Source organism: Callospermophilus lateralis, chromosome 2 (assembly GCF_048772815.1).
Source record: "Callospermophilus lateralis isolate mCalLat2 chromosome 2, mCalLat2.hap1, whole genome shotgun sequence".
NCBI classification, from domain to species: domain Eukaryota; kingdom Metazoa; phylum Chordata; class Mammalia; order Rodentia; family Sciuridae; genus Callospermophilus; species Callospermophilus lateralis.
In genome coordinates this window covers 53,320,891-53,342,235 of record NC_135306.1, presented here as the reverse complement: position 1 = coordinate 53,342,235, position 21,345 = coordinate 53,320,891, and the positions used below count along the sequence as shown (strand labels likewise).

At 35.3% G+C, this 21,345-nt stretch overlaps 1 protein-coding gene across 2 annotated transcripts in view; it reads left to right on the top strand.

The window, feature by feature from the left end:
- Ccdc171 (coiled-coil domain containing 171) overlaps nt 1–21,345 on the top strand; it is a 382,832-nt gene that overhangs the window by 77,662 nt on the left and 283,825 nt on the right. For both annotated transcript variants that reach the window (XM_076843419.2, XM_076843418.2), the window contains exon 8: nt 11,965–12,125. In XM_076843419.2, coding sequence (XP_076699534.1) covers nt 11,965–12,125 — 161 coding nt within the window. The remainder of the gene's footprint in view (nt 1–11,964; nt 12,126–21,345) is intronic.

Here is a 21,345-nt window from a genome sequence, read left to right as displayed (position 1 = left end):
TAGCATACATTAGCTTCAAGTGAGTTATGAACTCCCTTTTTTTACCCCAAGTACAGATTGCAGAATCACATGGGTTACACATCCACATTTTTACATAATACCATAATAGTAACTGTTGTATTCTGCTACCTTTCCTATCCTCTACTATCCCCCCTCCCCTCCCCTCCCATCTTCTCTCTCTACCCCCTCTACTGTAATTCATTTCTCACCTTGTTTATTTTCCCATTCCACTTACAACCTCTTATATGTAATTTAGTATAACAATGAGGGTCTCCCTCCGTTTCCATGCAATTCCCCTTTTCTCTCCCTTTCCCTCCCACCTCATGTCTCTGTTTAAAGTTAATCTTTTCTTCCTGCTCTTCCTCCCTGCTTTATTCTTAGTTGCTCTCATTATATCAAAGATGACATTTGGTATTTGTTTTTTAGAGATTGGCTAGCTTCACTAAGCATAATCTGCTCTAGTGCCATCCATTTCCCTGCAAATTCCAAGATTTTGTCATTTTTTAGTGCTGCGTAATACTCCATGGTGTATAGATGCCACATTTTTTTAATCCATTCATCCATTGAAGGGCATCTGGGTTGGTTCCACAATCTAGCTATTGTAAATTGTGCTGCTATGAACATCGATGTGGCAGTATCCCTGTAATACGCTCTTTTAAGGTCTTCAGGGAATAGTCCGAGAAGGGCAATAGCTGGGTCAAATGGTGGTTCCATTCCCAGCTTTCCCAGGAATCTCCATACTGCTTTCCAAATTGGCCGCACCAATTTGCAGCCCCACCAGCAATGTACAAGAGAACCCTTTTCCCCACATCCTCGCCAGCACTTGTTGTTGTTTGATTTCATAATGGCTGCCAATCTTACTGGAGTGAGATGGTATCTTAGGGTGGTTTTGATTTGCATTTCTCTGACTGCTAGAGATGGTGAGCATTTTTTCATATACTTGTTGATTGATTGTATGTCCTCCTCTGAGAAATTTCTGTTCAGGTCCTTGGCCCATTTGTTGACTGGGTTATTTGTTATCTTATTGTCTAATTTTTTGAGTTCTTTGTATATTCTGGATATTAGGGCTCTATCTGATGTGTGAGGAGTAAATATTTGTTCCCATGATGTAGGCTCCCTATTTACTTCTCTTATTGTTTCTCTTGCTGTGAAAAAACTTTTTAGTTTAAGTAAGTCCCATTTGTTGATTCTTGCTATTAACTCTTGTGCTATGGGTGTCCTATTAAGGAATTTGGAGCCCGACCCCACTATATGTAGATCGTAGCCAACTCTTTCTTCTATCAGACGCAGAGTCTCTGATTTGATATCAAGGTCTTTGATCCATTTTGAGTTAACTTTTGTGCATGGTGAGAGGAGGGGGTTCAGTTTCATTTTGTTGCATATGGATTTCCAGTTTTCCCAACACCATTTGTTGAAGATGCTATCCTTCCTCCATTGCATGTTTTTAGCCCCTTTATCAAATATAAGATAGTTGTAACTTTGTGGATTGGTCTCTGTGTCCTCTATTCTGTACCATTGGTCCACCCGCCTGTTTTGGTACCAGTACCATGCTGTCTTTGTTACTATTGCTCTGTAATATAGTTTGAAATCTGGTATCGCTATACCGCCTGATTCGCACTTCCTGCTTAGAATTGCTTTTGCTATTCTGGGTCTTTTATTTTTCCATATGAATTTCATGATTGCTTTATCTATTTCCACAAGAAATGCCTTTGGGATTTTGATTGGCATTGCATTAAACCTATATAGAACTTTTGGTAATATCGCCATTTTGATGATGTTAGTTCTGCCTATCCATGAACAGGGTATATTTTTCCATCTTCTAAGATCTTCTTCTACTTCTCTCTTTAGGGTTCTGTAGTTTTCATTGTATAAATCTTTCACCTCTTTTGTTAGGTTGATTCCCAAGTATTTTATTTTTTTTGAGGATATTGTGAATGGAGTGGTTTTCCTCATTTCCATTTCAGAAGTTTTGTTGCTGATATACAGGAATACCTTTGATTTATGTGTGTTGATTTTATAACCTGCTACTTTGCTGAATTCATTTATTAGTTCTAGTAGTTTTTTTGTAGACTCTTTTGGGTCTTCTAGGTATAAAATCATGTCATCCGCAAATAATGATAATTTAAGTTCTTCTTTTCCAATTTTTATGCCTTTAATTTCTTTTGTCTGTCTAATTGCTCTGGCCAGTGTTTCGAGAACTATATTGAATAGAAGTGGTGATAGAGGGCATCCCTGTCTTGTTCCAGATTTTAGAGGGAATGCCTTCAATTTTTCTCCATTCAGAATGATGCTAGCCTGAGGCTTAGCATAGATAGCTTTTACAATGTCAAGGTAATTTCCTGTTATCCCTAGTTTTTCTAATGTTTTGAACATAAAGGGATGCTGTATTTTGTCGAATGCTTTTTCTGCGTCTATCGAGATGATCATATGGTTCTTATCTTTAAGTCTATTGATGTGGTGAATAACATTTATTGATTTCCGTATATTGAACCATCCTTGCATCCCAGGGATGAATCCTACTTGATCATGGTGCACAATTTTTTTGATGTGCCTTTGTATCCGATTCGCCAGAATTTTATTGAGGATTTTTGCGTCTAGGTTCATCAGGGATATTGGTCTGTAATTTTCTTTCTTTGAGGTGTCTTTGTCTGGTTTCGGAATCAACGTGATGTTGGCCTCATAGAATGAATTTGGAAGAGCTCCCTCTTTTTCTATTTCCTGAAATAACTTGAAAAGTATTGGTATTAATTCTTCTTTAAAAGTTTTGTAAAACTCCGCTGTATACCCATCCGGTCCTGGGCTTTTCTTGGTGGGTAGTCTCTTGATTGCTTCTTCAATTTCCTCCATTGATATTGGTCTGTTCAAATTGTGTGTATCCTCCTGACTCAGTCTGGGCAAATCATATGTCTTAAGAAATTTATCGATGTCTTCACTATCTTCTATTTTATTGGAATATAGGTTTTCAAAATAATTTCTAATTGTCTTCTGTATTTCTGTAGCATCTGTTGTGATATTGCCTTTTTCATCCCGTATGTTAGTAATTTGAGTTCTCTCTCTTCTTCTCTTCGTTAGCATGGCTAAGGGTCTGTCAATCTTGTTTATTTTTTCGAAGAACCAACTTTTAGTTTTGTTGATTTTTTCAATAGTTTCTTTTGTTTCAATTTCGTTGATTTCCGCTCTGATTTTAATTATTTCTTGCCTTCTGCTGCATTTGCTGTTGTTTTGTTCTTCCTTTTCCAGGGCTTTGAGATGAAGTGTGAGCTCATTTATTTGTTGGTTTTTCTTTTTTTTGAGGAATGACCTCCAGGCGATGAATTTCCCTCTTAAAACTGCTTTCATTGTGTCCCATAGATTCCGATAAGTTGTGTCTGTATTTTCATTTATCTCTAAGAATTTTTTGATTTCCTCCTTTATGTCTTCTGTAACCCATTGATCATTCAGTAACATATTGTTCATTTTCCATGTGATATAGGATTTTCCCATCCTTCTTTTATCATTGATTTCCAGTTTCATTCCATTATGATCAGATAAAATGCATGGTATTATCTCCACCCCTTTATATTTACTGAGGTTTGCCCTATGGCATAATATATGGTCTATTTTTGAGAAGGATCCATGTGCTGCTGAGAAAAAAGTATATCCACTTGATGATGGTTGATATATTCTATATACGTCAGTTAAGTCTAGGTTATTGATTGTGTTATTTAGATCTATAGTTTCTTTATTCAACTTTTGTTTGGAGGATCTGTCCAATGGTGAGAGAGGTGTGTTGAAGTCACCCATAATTATTGTATTGTGGTCTATTTGATTCTTGAACTTGAGGAGAATTTGTTTTATGAACGTTGCAGCACCATTATTTGGTGCATAAATATTGATAATTGTTATGTCTTGTTGGTGAATGGTTCCTTTTAACAGTATATAATGGCCTTCCTTATCCCTTTGGATTAACTTAGTCTTGAAGTCGATTTTGTTCGATATGAGGATGGCCACACCTGCTTGTTTGCGAGGACCGTGTGCATGGTATATTTTTTCCCAACCTTTCACCTTCAGCCTGTGTATGTCTTTTCCTGTCAGATGTGTCTCCTGGAGGCAGCATATTGTTGGATTTGTTTTTTTAATCCATGTTACCAGTCTATGTCGCTTTATTGGAGAGTTTAAACCATTAATGTTTAGAGTTACTATTGCTATATGGTTTGTACTTCCATCCATGTTTGATTATTTGTCTCTCTCTCTCTTTTTTTTTTTTAAATTTAGTTTATTTCTCCATGATTAGCTTTCCCCCCTCCGTCAGTCTTTACTGGGGCACTTCCCACTGTTGGCTTTGGTTATTGTTTCTCATTTCTTCCTCGTGTAGTGTTTTGCCCAAGATATTCTGCAATGCTGGTTTTCTGGCTGCAAATTCTTTTAGCTTTTGTTTATCATGAAAGATTTTTATTTCGTTGTCGTACCTGAAGCTTAATTTTGCTGGATACAGAATTCTTGGTTGGCATCCATTGTCTTTCAGTGTTTGAAATACGTTGTTCCAGGATCTTCTCGCTTTCAGTGTCTGAGATGAAAAATCCGATGTTAACCTTATTGGTTTACCCCTGAATGTAATCTGCCTCCTTTCTCTTGTAGCTTTTAATATTTTCTCTTTGTTCTGTATATTGGATATCTTCATAACAATGTGTCTTGGCGTTGGTCTACTTTGATTTTGTATGCTCGGTGTTCTGTATGCATCTACAATTTGTATATCTGTTTCCTTTTTTATTTCTGGAAAGTTTTCTGTAATTATTTCATGTAGTAGATTACACATTCCCTTGGTTTGAATCTCTGTGCCTTCCTCTATCCCGATCACTCTTAAATTTGGTTTTTTAATGTTATCACATATCTCTTGGATGCTTCTCTCGTGATTTTTGACCAGCCTATCAGAGTTGGCTAGACTCTTTTCAAGATGATATATTTTGTCTTCATTATCTGACGTTCTGGCTTCTACTTGCTCCACTCTGTTAGTGATACTCTCATTTGAGTTTTTAATTTGGTTTATAAGTTCCTTCATTTCTAAGATTATTGTCTGATTCTTTTTTATAATCTCTATCTCCTGATAAAGATGCTTAACTTCTTCTTTTATCTGTTTTTGTAATTCGTTCTCAATGTGTTCTTTTGCAGCTTGAATTTGCTGTCTCGTATCCTCTTTAAGGTTCCATTCCATCTGTCTAAGGTATTCCTTGAGGTCTTTATATGACCATTTTTCTGATGAATCTATATTCTCCTGGGTATTTAGGCCTTCCTGCATTGTTTGTACTCCTTTCCTTCCTTGCTTTTTCATATTGCTTCTTGTTCTGTTTGACTACTGAGTTGTTGATTACTCCTATAAATTTATTTGCTGCTTGGGAGGAAAGGTATTATAGGGGGAGGGAATAAGTCACCAAGGAGAATGAGAGTAAGCAGGCAGAATTCAAGGAAGGGGGAATATGAGAATTGAAAATAAATGCAAAGACAGAAGAAAAGAAGAGAGAGAGAAAGGAAACAGAAAATTAAAAAGAATTAAAAAGAAATCATAATTGCAATAATAAAAATGAAAATTAGTATTAAAAAATAAGATAAAATGAATTAATAAAAATTTGGGGAAAACAACAACAAAAACAAAACAAAACCAAAAAAAAAAAATTTTAATACATGCAGTCTTTTAGACTCATCAATTCAGATTGTTAACTACAATTCTGGTATGAGAAAGATCATCCATAGTGTGAATAAAACAGGAGTCCAGAGAAAAGAAAAAAAAAAAAAAAATGCAGTCTTAGAGTTCGATTCACTATTCTTCCAGTAGGTGGAGCTGTGCCCACCGGGCCACGCTTCTCCTCTCAGTAGGCGGGAGCCACTTGCTGTGCATCAGCTCTTCCTCCTGGACTGGGCGGGTCTCTAATCCTGAGTGCACCGGTGAAGCTCACCACAATATTGGCTACACACCAAGTCTGCTGTTCCTGTGAGCCCTGTTTTCAAGAACGCCTGGGCACATTCTCCCTGTTTGCCATTCCCTTGGACCCTAAGTTTGTAGAGCTTGGGGTTGAGAACCCCCAGGGAATTTGCTTGCCCTCTGGTAGCCACGCCCCTGGAAGCTGGTGCAAGAGACCTCAGTTGTCAGCACTGGTGATAGCGGTAGCCGGAATTCCGCGCCGCGGGTCACGCGCCACTCCTGATTCCCCCGTGCAAGAGCCGGGAGGGCGGGGCCTTTAGCAGCGCCCGGCAGGCGGGGACTGTCCACACGAGCACGGGGTTGGGGGTTGGGGTGGTTGTTTCCAGTGCCGAACCGCCAAAGGCGGCTCACAGAGCTGGGAAGGCAGGACCCAGCCTTCCGTATGCTCGTCTGCAATGTGTGAGCAGCGGTTTTTCGGCTGAGCCGGCGGGACCGCGCCCCAGTGGGAGCTGTTTACACGAGCGCGGCGGGGCAGGGGTGGGGGGTGGGGGTCGTTGTTCACAGCGCCGAGCCGGCGGGGGGGGGGGGGGGGGGGGGGGTGATCGGAGGGGGTGGTTGTTTGCAGCGCCGAACCGCCTCTGCGCTAGGCCGGCCGGGGCCCAAGCAGGCTGTGGCCGTTTGTAAGTACGCTGCAAAGTGTGGGCGGCAGCAGGAGTTCGGCGTTGGCCGTGAGTTTCTGCTGAGTTTCACTCGCTGAGATTCACTCGTCTGGGACAAAGTGACCCCTCTAATAGACTTACTAATTCCCGGCAGGTCTCCTTTCAGCGGAATTTTGCTAGAAGTCCCTCAGCAGGCTGTATGCAGGTGAATTAATGGTCCTCTCTGCTCCCGTTCCTGCAGAGGCATTGAAAGTGCTGCCTCCTTGCCGGCAGCCATGTTGGGTCCCCATGGGATGAATTTGCTTTTGAAAACATTTAAAAAAATATGCATCTTACTTATTGAATGCTTAGCTTGTGCAATCACCTATCACTGTATTAAGAGCTGAAGGTATAAAAGTAAATGAATTCATTTTGGAGCTAACACTCCGTTACCAGTGATACTGCATACCTACATATATGCGTAGATATATATATAAATAGAGTCAGAAATATACTTAAATACTATGGGAGCATAATAAAGGCAGGGATAAAATTTAGGAGGGGAATTAAATGGAGGTATCCATAGGAAAGCATACTCTGGTAACTTACTAATGGATAAAATAGAGTGAAGATAGGTGGCTGGGATGCCTGAGTTCAGGCCATGCCATGGAAATGGAAAGGAGTAGTGTGGTAGTCAGAATAATGGCTCTTCAGAGATGTCCATATCTGTCCTAATCCTCAGAACCTGTGATTACCTGTTCATACAGGGCAAAAGAGACTTTGCAGATATGATTAACTTGATGATCTTGAGATGTCTTCATTTATCTAGTTGGGCCCAGTATAATCACAGGGGTCCTTATAAAGGGAGGCATGAGGATCAAGGTCAGATACAGAGCTATGACAACAAAAGCAGAAGCCAGAGTGATGCTGCCATGAGCCCAGGAAGGTGAGTGGACTCCGGAAGCTGAAGAGTACCCAGAGTCCGCAGAAGGAACGCAGCCTTGCTGATTCTGAAACCCCAGTAGTCCCATTTCAGACTTCTGACCTCCAAAACTGCAAGATAATAAATTTATGTTGTTTTAAGCCACTGTTTTGTGTTCATTTGTAATACTAGCAGCAAGAGGAAACAAATTCACAAAAAAACTGAAAATACACTGTAGATTCTACAATTATAGATAACTTAGTTTGCAGTGTGGAGGGAGAGAAAGCAATAGAAGACAACACCAAGGTTTGGTTTGTACTGTGTGTAAAAATGGGCATTTGCAGGTGACCGTCAGGCTTGGAATTCTCAAGAGAGAAGATGATAAGTTTTGGACATGTTGAATTTGAAGTGCAGTTTAGAGGTTCAGCGTTCTTTAGCATATTTGAGAAAATGGTCATGCTAAGTACTAAAACAATACAAGTTATACTCTTGTCAGTTAAGTGGACAATTCCTTTTCCTCTGTTCTCTCAAACATCTGCCTGTAGTTTAGTTTGGATCAGCCAGTTTCTGAGGTGTCAGGAGAGTTAATTTACTCAGGAGGATATTTGTTCGGTCTGCTACCTTTTCTAATTTAATATTTTGTAGACAATTATGACTTTTAAATTTTTTTTGGCACTTTTATTATGTCTTAAAATTTAATAATATGGTATTTATAATTCATGCTTCTGTTGAAAAAAATTTTTAATGAAGATTATTACGTATATTTTTTAAAATCTAAAAAATATATTTTTATTGTATATATTTTTAAGATGTTCTTTATGTTATTATATAATTGTGAGTAATTATGTTTGAACATTGCTTTGTGAATGGATGTAATAGATTATACAGAAATAAAATACTATGTATTTATTTCTAGAAGAAAAAGTGATTTAAACCTCTTTGGCTTTAGCAGGTCTGAAAAATCTTACTGCTTTATTTGTGCTCCTTACTTTCTCATCAAGTTGGATTTTAGGATTGTCCAAATTAAGTGAATGAAGAATAACTATGAACACATTAAAACTAATTTAGATTAAAAAATTGTCTTGGGGCTAGGTGTGCAGCTCAGTGGCAGAGTGTTTGTCTAGCATGTGTGAAGCCTTGGGTTCCATCCTATGACTGTCAAAAACAAACAAACAAACAAACAAACAAACAAACAAACTTTTGTTTGTCTCCCCATCCAAACTCCTATTTTTCTTTTTTGTTTTTGGTATCAGGAATTGAAACCAGGGGTGCTTAACCACTGAGCTATTTCCCCAACCCAGATCCCTTTTTTTAAAAATTCCTTTTTGTAGTTAGATGGACAGGATGCCTTTATTTTACTTATTTTTATGCTGTGCTAAGGTTTGAACCCAGTGCCTCACATGTGGTAGGCAAGTGCTGTGCCACTGGGCTATAGTCCCAGTCTCCAGACCCTTTTAAAAAGATATTTTATTTAGAGACAGAGTCTTGTCAGGTTGCTAGGGCCTTGCTAAGTTGCTGAGGCTGGCTTTGAACTTGTACTCCTTCTGCCTCAGCCTCCCTAGTCGCTAGGATTATAGGTGTGCTGCACCATGCTTGGCTCCAACCTCCTATCTTGACTTTCTTTATTCATGAATATTACTCAAAATTAATAAATTCGATATATGCCCTGAAGTTGCAGTGACCATCTACTATTTTTAAAGTCTTGAGTTCCTTGATTTAATTTAAATTTTTAAAATATTTAGATTTCCTCCCTAAATTTTAATATAATTTTTCTTGTTTAAATAGCTTTTAATATAAGATGCAACTACATTTGTGAGGATTTTATGTTAGAGTTTTTTTAAACTTTTATCTCTAATAAAAGGCCCATTTTACTTATAAAATTCTCAGACCCTTGTATTTGATTGTGTCTGTTTGTTAAAGCAAGATTTATTACGTTTTTAAAAGAAGGATAAGCTTGGGCCTGGGGCTTGTATCTCAGTGGCAGAGTGCTTGCCTAGCATGTGTGAGGCACGGGATTCCATCCTTTGCACCACATAAAAATAGACAAATTGCTGTCCATCTACAACCACAAAAACAACTACAAAAAAAGAAAAAAAAGATAGGTTCACCCAAAATGTCATCAATAATTCAAAATTAGGGTTTCTTTGTAGTTATATCACAGGGAAAATGTAGTTTATCACTATAAAACTGCATTTTTTTAGCCGCATGGTTTAAAATTAATATTGTCATCTAACCTGGTGCTGTGACAGAAAAAAGCAAAGGTTACATTTGAACCATAAATCTATAAATATTGACAGATATTTTCAGTGAGGTTCATCTGGTAACATTCAATTTCAGATTAGTTTAAATGCAAATGAGACTATTAAGTAGCTGTAATCTTACAAAACAGTTGTCAAATATGTATTTTAAATCTTCCATTATTCAATTTGTATGCTGTGGCATAAAAATGATAATACAGAGTGAAAAGCAGAAGCATCAACTCAGAATTGTGAATTTGAAGTCTACTTTCTTTTAGTTAGATTGGTTTACCATTTGGATATTCTTATTTTCTGAAAGAAGATAATGCTGATAAGAAATGCTGACAGAAGAAAATATTTCCTAAATTTACTGTTTGACTTGTAAACATTAGATTTAGATAAAAACAACAAAGAACAATAGAGTTTAAAAGTCAAAAATTGAAAATTACTGAGTTGTATTTACATGTCTATTTTACTTCCTTACTTCAAGTGTAAGAATAAATGCTTCAGCTATTTCAGAATATTTTTATACAACTAGAAATGATTCTGGCAGTTATCATTCATTTAGATTAATTCATGAAACCTCTTAATATTGATGTACATTTCATTTCTTGCTGGGTTTATCTTTCCTCACTTGAGTTGTTGCCATCCTTTTTGAGGATGGCAACACAGTTTTTCCTTGATTTCATGGCCCTTTGCATATGACTCTGTTATAGGAAGTGCTTGTAATAAGCACTTATAATACATCATGATCTGTCCTCTCCTAACGACTCTGAGTTCTGAAAGGACTAAGACTATCTTTCCATGATCATTATATATCTGTGAGCATTAGCACATTGCCTAGCACATATTAAATGCTCAATAACTATTTGCTAAATATTGTCTCAGTAGATCCTTGTAGAAACTCTTAAAGTAGACGTTCTAGACATTTTTCTTTATCATAGTTTCGTTTCTAGAATTCAGGTGTTTGGAGTTTTAGTAATAGGCCCAAGATCACGTAAGTTAATTTGTTGAGCTTAAGTTGAAACCTGAGTTTCAAAGCCATTTTCTATCTAGTGTGAAACATTGTTTCCTACCTCTTCCTTTTTAAACTTTAGCACAGTATATTATTTTTAAATTAGTTTTCTGCAAAGGTAAAATATTTATGTAGTTAAAAAATCAAAACAAGATTTAAAGAGTGAAAATTCTTGCTTTTACTCCTATCTCTCCTCCTTCTGCCCTTGCCTGCTTATTCTTGTTATTTTCCTTGTTACCACAGTTTTCGTATACTTTATATACTGATATGGACTTAGTTATTTTCAGTATATTTTAATATTTAATAGTGTATTGTTCTACAACACTACACAGAGAACTTTTTTTCTAAAGTTTCTTGGAGGCCTTTTTATAGCTACATATGATTCTTTTGTGAGAATGAACTTTTAAAATTCATTCTAGTGTTGGTAGACACAGGGAATCTATTTTTTAAAATTTTTTATTATGTAGAATTTGAAGTATAGGCAAAAATAGAGAGGATGTTAAAATGAACCCCCCATCTACCCATCTCCCTATTTTAACACCTACTTCAGGCCAATTGTGTTTTATCTATTACCCCACAAACTTACACCTCCAGATTATATTGAAGCAAATTCAGGATATCAAATATCTACAACCATAAATATTTCAAATTGTGTTATTTGATAATAAAATTTCATTCTTCTATAGTAAGAAATCTCCAGGAATAAACAGATCTGTTCAAAGTTGCTTAAGCTTATAAAGATATTTATTTAATAATGTTTCTCATAAGTGAGGAATAATAATTCCTTTTACATTAAAAACCCACTTAATTCATTATATTTCATAAAAGAAATATCTGAATGGATTACAAGGTTCTCAAAATCAAGTATTTTTATAGAACAGGTTATGTGTATTGGCCTGTACTTTTTCATAGCACAAACCTTCACTCTTCCACTCTTCTTTTCTTTCACTAAATGTGTTAAGAAAAACACATATTTATTCCTTTTTTCAAACCAAAGCAAAAAGAAAGAAGTGTTTGAATGAATGATAATCTGCTGTTGATAAAGTATTCTACTCAATTTAATATTGAAGATCCTTGAGAGGCTGAGGCCAGCTAGGGCAGCTTAGTGAGACCCTGTCTCTAAATGAAACAAAAAGGGATAGGGATGTAGCTCAGTGGTAGCATACACTGCGTTCAATCCCCACAACTGCGAAAACAACCACAACAACAAAAAAGATTTCTCAGCTTGTTTTAATTACTTCTTTGTCATTTGATAGTTACGGATTCGAGACCTCGAAGGAGCTTTACAGGTAGAAAAGGCCAGTCAAGCAGAAGCTGTTGCTGATTTAGAAATGATCAAGAGTGAATTTAAAGAAGTTGAAAGTGCATATGAGCGAGAAAAGCTTAACGCCCAAGAGAGCTTTGCAAAGCTAAATTTGTAAGTATTTTACTGTAAAATTCTCTAAATTAATATGAAGGTTTTGTAAAAGCTATTTAAGTGCTGGGTGTGGTTATGCACACCTGTAATCCCCACTATTAGGGAGGTTAAGGCAGGAGTATTGCAAATTAGAGGCTGGCTTGGGCAATTAATTTAGCAAGACCCTGTCTCACAATGAAAAAAAAAAAATCAAAAGGGGTGGGAGTGTAGTTCAATGGTAGAGTGCCCAGAGCCCTGGACTCAATCCCCAGTGCTGCAGAAAACAACCAGTTGTTTAAATGTGAATATGTAGCTGGGTGCAGTGGTGTGTGCCTGAAACCTATCAACTCGGGGGGCTGAGACAGGAGGATTGCAAGTTTGAGGCCAGCCTCAACAACTTAGTGAGGACCTGTGCAATTTAGCGAGAACTGATCTCAAAATAAGAAGGGCTGGAATGTGTTTTAGTGGTTAAGTGTCCCTGAGTTCACCCCACCCCGAAAAAAAGTGAATATGTAATATTTTAGACCTACCTGCCATTAATGTTAGTAGTAGACTAGGGATAAAACTTCTTGAAATATAAATATATTAACCAGTATAGGTAATATGGAAATGCTCTTTTGGATTTTGTAGTCTCAGAAATGCATTTATATGCCAGAAAATTAATATATTAATGTTTTGCATTATATTTATTAATATAATGCAGTATTTAAAAAATTTGATTTCTAGGTTACATGTGGAAATAATGTTTGAGATTTTTTTGAAGTGCAGAAATAATAAAAGTAATACTACTATGTGGCTAATGTGCATTGTGGCTCACTATATACATAGCATTGCATAGATTAATTAACACTGTAGGAGGAAACTACTTTTTTTCTAATCCCTGTTTTACAGATGTGAAAACTGAGGCTTCATGCAGATAAAGACACATCTAATAAGGGTCATTGTCAAAATCTTTCTGACTCTTCCTGATATTAACCTTTTTCAATTTAGAAACCTTTATCTCAAAAGTCCTTGAAATGCTTTAAAGAAGTTTGTAATTATCTAACATGTTTCCAAAAATCAGTCAATAATAGACATTTGGAACCATTTCCCCTGAGAGGGTAGAATTCATACTGCCTTTGGTATATGACATAGTAATAGGTTGGAACATTATTGGAATTATATATTATTAGAGTTATATATATTTATTTTTTAAACAGTTTCTATTTATGACAATAGATAGTGGTTATCTATTTACAGTGGCAATATAAAAAGATTATTTAAAAATACTTTAAGAAGTGAGTTAAGGAAAAAATTAGAATAGTAATTATTATGGGTGCAGTAAAATTCATAAAGATAGATGGCATTTGAAAGACTGAAGTTTGAAAAAATTTAAAACTATTTTTAAATTGTGATTGTCTTTTATTAGTAATGCTTATGATTTCTTTTGTTTGGTTTTGTTATGGTGCTGGAAATTGAATCCAAGGTCTTTAGTGTATGCTAAGCACATGTTCTACCACTAAACGACACCCCTAAACCCTATAATGCTTATAACATTTTAAGACAGGAATTCTTTTCTTTTTCATTGGCTCATATTAATTATATATAACATTATAATTCATTTTGGCACAATAATACATGCATGTAGTATAATTTGCTCTAATTTAGTCCCCAGTACTTCTCATTACCTTCCTTCTTCCTTGCCCTTGTTCACCTTTCCCTTCTACTCCATAGCCTTTCTGCTATTTACTTAGCAGAAAGTTAAAAGAGTTTTTTTTTAAAATTAGTGTCTTATGGATATACATAATGATGAGATCGCTGTAATATATTCACATATGTGCATATGAAAGGTGAGATTCAATGCATTGTTTTCCCCTTATTCCATCCCTTCCCCTCCCTCTCAATCCCCTTCTTCTATTGCACTAATTTTTTTTTCTATTTTGTTGGAAACACCCCAGCCCCTATTTCTTTCTTTCTTTTTTTCTGTGTATCAGAGAAAACCTTTGACTTTCTGGGTCTGGCTTATTTCACTTAGCATGATGGTCTCCAATTCTATCCATTTACTTGCAACTGGCATAATTTCATTCTTCTTTATGACTGAGTAATATTCCATTATATATATATATATATATATATATATATATATATATATATATATACATACACACACACACACACACACACACACACATTTTCTTTATCCATTCATCTGTTGAAGGGCACCTATGTTGGTTCCATAGTCTTTGTGAATTGTGCTGCTATAAACATTGATGTAGCTGTGCCTATAGTATGCTGATTTTAGAGGAGTGGAATACCTGGGTTATATGGAGGTTCCAATCATAGTTTTTTGAGGAATCTTCTTACTGCCTTCCAGAGTGGTTGCACTAATTTGCAGTCCCACCAACAATGTATGATGTACCTTTTTCTCCACATCCTTGCCAGCACTTAACTATTATTTGTATTCTTGATAACTGCCATTCTGACTGGGGTGAGATGAAATCTCAGTGTGTTTTGATTTACATTTACCTAATTAACTAGCAATTAATTAGTAATTTCATTTTGATTTCCTAGTAATTAACTAACAATATTGAACATTTTAAAAAATATTTATTTTTTAGTTGTAGTTGGACACAATATCTTTATTTTATTTATTTTTATGTGGTGCTGAGGATCGAACCCAGGGCCTCACATGTGCTAGGCAAGCGCTGTACCGCTGAGCCACAACCCCAGCCCTGAACATTTTTTTTCATATTATTGTTGGCCATTTGTGTTTCTTCTGTGAGAAGTGTTTGTTTAGTTCTTTTGCCCATTTATTAATTGAGTTTTTTTGTTAATTTTTTTAAGTTATTTATATATTCTGAATATTAATCTGAGAACAGGTGGCAAAAGATCTTTTCCAATCATTTTATAGCTCTTGCTTAATTTTCTTAATTATTTCCTTTGCAGAAGCTTTTTTAAAAATATTTTTTTAGTTGTCACTGAACCTTTATTTTACATATGTGGTGCTAAGATTCCAATCCAGTGCCTCACACATGCTGGCAAGCATTCTACCATTGAGCTATAACCCCAGCCCATATTTGCAGAAGCTTTTTAATTTGATGCCATTTCATTTATTGATTTTTGGTTTTGTTTCTTGCACTTCAGGGGTCTTGTTAAGGAAGTTAGTTCCTGTTCCAATATGTTGGAGTATTGGTCCTGTATTTTCTTCTAGCAGATGCAGAATTTCTGGTCTAATATCTAGGTCTTTGATCCACATTGAGTTGAGTTTTGTGCAGGGTGAGAGGTAGGGGTCCAGTTTTATTTTTCTACATGTGGATTTCCAGTTTTCCCAATACTATTTGTTAAAAAGACTATCTTTTCCCCAACATGTGTTTTTGGCATGTTTGTCTAGTATCAGATAACTGTATTTATGAGGGTCTATCTCCATCTTCATGTCTGTTTTGGTGCCAGTACCATGATGTTTTTGTTATTATTTCTCTGTAGTATAATTTCAGGTCTGGTATTATAATGCCTCCAGAATCTCTCTTTTTGCTCAGGATTGCTTTGACTATTCTAGGTATCTTGTTTTTTTCCAAATGAATTTTGGTACTCCTTTTTCTAGTTCTGCGAAAAACATCATTGGAATTTTGATGGGAATTGCACTGAATTTGTATAGGACTTGGTAATAAGAATATGGATGGTCTTTCTGTCTTCTAATGTCTTCTTCCATTTCTTTCTCAATGTTCTATAGTTTTCATTGTAAAGGTTCTTCACTTCCTTCATTAGATTAATTCCTAGATAGTTTATGTTGAGATTATTTTGAATGGGGTAGTTTGACTAATTTCTTGTTCAGCAGATTTATTATTGGAGTATAGGGAAGTGATTGATTCGTGTGTTGATCTTGTATCCTGCTAGTGTACTAAATTTGTTTATCAGCTCTATCCTCTGGTGGAGTTTTGTTGGGTCTTTTAAATATAGGATCATATCACCAGCAAACAAAGATAATTTGAGCTCTTCTTTTCCTATTTGTATCCCTTTAATTTCCTTCTCTTGCCTAATTGCTCTGGCTAGAATTTCAAGGACTGTGTTGAATGGGAGTGGTGAGAGTGGCCATCCTTGTCTTGTTCCTGTTTTTAGAGGAAATACTTTCAGTTTTTCTCCCTTTAGTATCATGTTGGCTGTAGGTTTGTCATATATAGCCTTTATGATGTTGAGGTAAGTTCCTTTTATCCCTGGTATTTCTAGTGTTTTCAACATAAGTGGGTGCTCTACTTTGTCAAATGCTTTTTCTGCATCTATCAATCAAGAATCATGAAATTCTTGTCTTTTAAGTCTTTTTATATAGTGAATTACATTTATTGATTTCTGTATGTTGAACCAACCTTGTATCCCTGGGATGAAGCCCACTTGATCATGGTGCACTATCTTTTTAAGGTATTTTTGTATGCAGTTTGCCAATATGTTAGCAAGAATTTTTGCTTCTATGTTCATCAAGGATATTGATCTCAAGTTTTCTTTTCTTGATGTGTTTTTGTCTGGTTTTGATATCAGGGTAATACTGGGTTCGTAGAATGAATTTGTCAGTGTTCCCTTCTTTTCTATTTCGTAGAACAATTTGGGAAACATTGGTATTAGTTTTTCTTTAAGGTTCTAATAGAACTTGGCTGGAGAATCCATCTGATCTTGGGCTTTTATTTGTTGGAAAGCTTTGATAGTTGTTGCAATTTCATTACTTGAAATTGATCTGTTCTGAGTTTTCTGTATCCTTCTGGTTCAATTTGGGTAGGTCATATGTCTAGGAATTTGTGAATATCTTCAAGATTTTCTAGCTTATTAAAGTATGGATTTTTGAAATAGTTTCTAATGATCCTAGGACTTCAGTAGTATCTGTAGTAAAATTTCCTTTTTAATTTCTAAATTTTTTAGTTTGGGTCTTCTCTTTCTTTCTTTTGGTTAGTTTGGCTGAACGTTTATCATTCTTGTTTATCCTTTTAGAAAACGAACTTTCTGTTTCATTGATCCTTCATATTGTTTTTTTTTTGTAATTCTTAATTTTATTGATTTTAGCTCTGATTTTAATAATTTCCTGTTTTCTGTTGATTTTTGTGTTAGTTTGTTTTTTTTTTCTAGGACTTTGAGGTGTATTATTTCTTTGGTATCTTTCTATTTTTTTAATGTGTGAAGTCAGTGCTGTACACTTTTCTCTTAGACTTGCTTTCATACTGTCCCAGAAATTAAAAAAAAAAAATTCTTAATTGTAGGTGGACACAATGCCTTTTTATTATATTTATTTATTTTTATGTGGTGCTGAAGATCAAAGTGAGTCCCTTACACGTGCTGGGCAAGCACTCTACCACAGAAATACAACCGCCAACCCTGTTCCAGAAGTTTTTGTATGTTGTATTAGTATTATCATTTGTTTCTAAGACTTTTTAAATTTATTCCCTGATTTCTTCTGCTATCAATTCATCATTCAAAACTATATTATTTTATCTCCAGGTGTTAGAATTTTTTTTTTTTTTTTGGTGTGTGTGTATCTGTGTGTGTGTGTGTAGTGCTGGGGATTGAACCCAGGGACTTGTGCATGTGAAGCAAGCACTCTACCAATTGAGCGATATCCCCAGCCCTTAGAGTAGTTTTTGTTTTTTATCTTGTTGATTTCTGATTTCATTCCATTATGACCTGATAGGATGCAAGGAATTCTGTTTTTTAAAATATTTGCTAAGATTTGCTTTGGTATGTTTTAGAAAATGGTATATTTTAGAAAATGTTCTGTATGCTACTGAGAAGAAAGTGAATTCAGTTGTTGATGGATGAAATGTTCTGTAGATGTCTATTAGGTCCATTTGATGAATATTATTTTTAGTTCAGAAGAATCTTAGTTTTTATCTGGATAATTCATTTAGTGGTAAGAGGAGAGCTGTGTTGAAACCACTCAGTTATTATTGTATAGTGATCTATTTGATTTTTATTGAGAAGGGTTTATGTATGTGGGTGCACCATTGTTTGGAGACAGATATTTACAATCATTATTTCTTTTTTAGAATATTTTTCTTTTTTTAATTTTTAGTTATACATGACAGTAGACTGTTCTTTGGCAGAATATACACACATAAAGTATAATTTATTCTATTTAGGTTCCCACTCTTGTGGTTGTACATGATGCAGAGTTACTCTGATCGTGTATACAAATGCAGGGCTCTTCAGTTGACTGTTCTTCTAGTGCAGTTCATTCATATGATGGTTTTCATTTTTATTTTCCATTTCTTCTTCATGAAATATTTCATTGAGTATTTTTTTAGTGCAAACTTTGTGAATTTGTTCAATTTCTGCTTATCATGGAAAGTTTTAATTTTCAATTTTGAAGAATAATTTTTCTGGGCATAGTACTCATAGTTGGCACCCATTTTCTTTCAGAGCGTGGCATATATTATTCCAAGCCTTCCTGGCTTTTAGGGTCTGGGTTAAGATATCAGTTGAAATTTGCATTTGTTTACCTCTGAATATGACCGGCCATTTTTCTCTTGCAGCTTTTAAAAGTCTGCATATTAGGCATTTTCATTATAATGTGTCTTGGAGAAGAAAATGTATTCTAATTTTTCTATTTGGAGTTCTGTGTGCCTCTTGTTGAATTTCCATCTCGTTCCTATGATTTGGAAAATTTTCTAATTTTGTTTCATTGCAAAGATTGTATATCCTTTTAGTTTGTATTTTGGAACTTTCATCTACCCTAATAATTATTTTAATATTTATTTTTTAGGTGTAGATGGACACAACACAATATCTTTATTTTTTAATGTGATGCTGAGGATCAAACCTGGGCCCTGCCCCTGCTAGGCGAGTGTTCTACCGCTGAGCCACAATCCCAGCCCTGCCCTGATAATTCTTAAATTTTGTGTCTTGATATTATCCAAGGTTTCTTGAATATTCTGGCAATGATCTCTTAATATTTTTTCTTTATGATTAACTTTATTTTTAAGATTATATACTTTGTCTTCAAGGACTGAAACTCTATCTTCACAGTGGTCTAATCTAATCTATCTAATGATGCTTTCCATTGAATTTTTAATTTGGTTTATTGAGTCTTTCCAGAATTTCTATTTGGTTCTTTTTCAGGATCTCTTTATGTATTTATTGAGGTGGTTTTTCACTTCCTTTATTTTATCTCTAATTTCACTCCTTCTTTTTTCCTGTAGCTCATTGAACTTTCTAAGTTTTTTCTCTGACATTTCTTCCACTGTGGTGTTGTTGCAGTGTTGTGGGCTGTTTGGGGTAGTTTGTTCTCTTGCTTTTTCATATTGCTTGTAAAAACAGGAATGCTTAACTTTTTCTTTTTTTTCCATTGGTATGATTTAAATTACATTCTGTATATGTCAGTCTAAGGACTTAAGTTGCCTTTATTTTCTTTGATATTAACATTTAAAAAAATTTTAAAATCTGATCTAATTAGTTTTACATGACAGTAGAATGCATTTTGATACATTGTACACAAATGGAGCACAACCTCTCATTCTTCTGGCTATACACAGTTCAGAGTCACACCATCAGTGTAATCGAACATGTATACAGGGTAATAATGTCTGTCTCAATCTACCATCTTTCCCAACACCATAGCCCCACCCCTCCTTTCACTCTTCTCCTCACAATTCAAAGTTCCTTCATTCTTTCCTACCCCCCCAAACCCCCCCCCCCAATATGGATTAGCAGATGCTGATCCGAGGAAACATTTGGCCTTTGGTTTTTTGGGATTGGCTTATTTCACTTAGCATGATATTCTTTAGTTCCATTCATTTCCGTGCCATAATTTAAAAAAACTGAGAGCAAACTACCCTTCCAGCTGCACAACCATGCCATAATTTCATTCTTCTTTAAGGCTGAGTAATATTCCATTGTGTATATGTACCACATTTTATTTATTTATTCATTCATCTATTGAACTCATCTTGTTGGTTCCATAGTTAAGTAATTGTGAATTGTGCTGCTATAAACATTGATGTGGCTGTGTCACTATAGTATGCTTATTTTACGTCCTTTGGGTAAAAACTGAAGAGTAGTATAGCTGGGTCAAATGGTTGTTTCCTTCCAAGTTTTCCGAGAAATCTCCATACTGCTTTCTAGAATGGTTGCACCAATTTGCAATCCCACCAGCAGTGTATGAGTGTACCTTTCCCCCAACATCCTTACCAACACTTATTATTGCTTGTATTCTTGATAATTACCATTCTGACTGGAGTGAGATAAAATCTTAGAGTAGTTTTGATTTGCATTTCTCTGATTGATAGAGGTGATGAACATTTTTTCATATGTTTGTTGATATATTGTATTTCTTCTGCAAAGTGTCTGTTCAGTTCCTTAGCCCACTTATTGATTGGGTTATTTGTTTTTTGTTGTTAAGTTTGATTAGTGCTGTATCTCAGTTGTGTGTGGTAAAGATTTTTTCCCACTCTGTAGGCTATCTCTTCACGTGATATTAACATTTAATACATATGAATATTTGAATATTTAGTATATATTTATATGTATTAAATGTTAATATGTTATTAGTGACATAATTTTTAGATTAAAATACTCAAATATTATTTAAATATTTGTACAAATAATATTCAGCCTATATGTATAGTTGATGGGCTATTATGAGACTTGGGGCTTCTTTACTGTTGCTTTGTGGTGATGGTTACCTACAAGTAAACTAAAAGAAGTAGCTTGAACTCCCAATAATCCAGAGCTTTCTCATAATGAAATAGTAGGCATCTTTGGGGAATTAATTCTGCTTAAGCTGAAAGAGTCTAATCTATGCACTTTTCTAATTGGACCACAAAGAGGTTTGTTCCTAAGTTTTGTTTTGGTATTATTTGTGTTTTTATACTTGACAGTTTATACTTAAATTTTGTATTCTCTCTCGCTCTCTCTCATTTTTGTTTTTGTGGTGTTGGGGATTGAATCCAGGGCCTTGTGCATGAGAGGCAAGCACTCTTCCAACTGAGCTATATCCCCAGCCCCTCAAATTTTGTATTCTGATAAGCACTGGCTGATGATTCAAAATACTAGTCAAATATTCCATTTAAGCACTATCTAACACTCTTTATTGCTTTAACGAATGCCAGTTATCTTTTCATCTTTATGTAATTGTGCTATAAAAAGTTAATAATAAAAATTAAAAAATATTTAAAGCCCAGTAGTCACTGATAGTTCTTATGACTTCCTTTCTCTCATCCCAGCATTCCTTTCCTCATACGAAGGTTGCTCCTATTGTAATCATCTGTGGTACAAGAAGGAATGATAT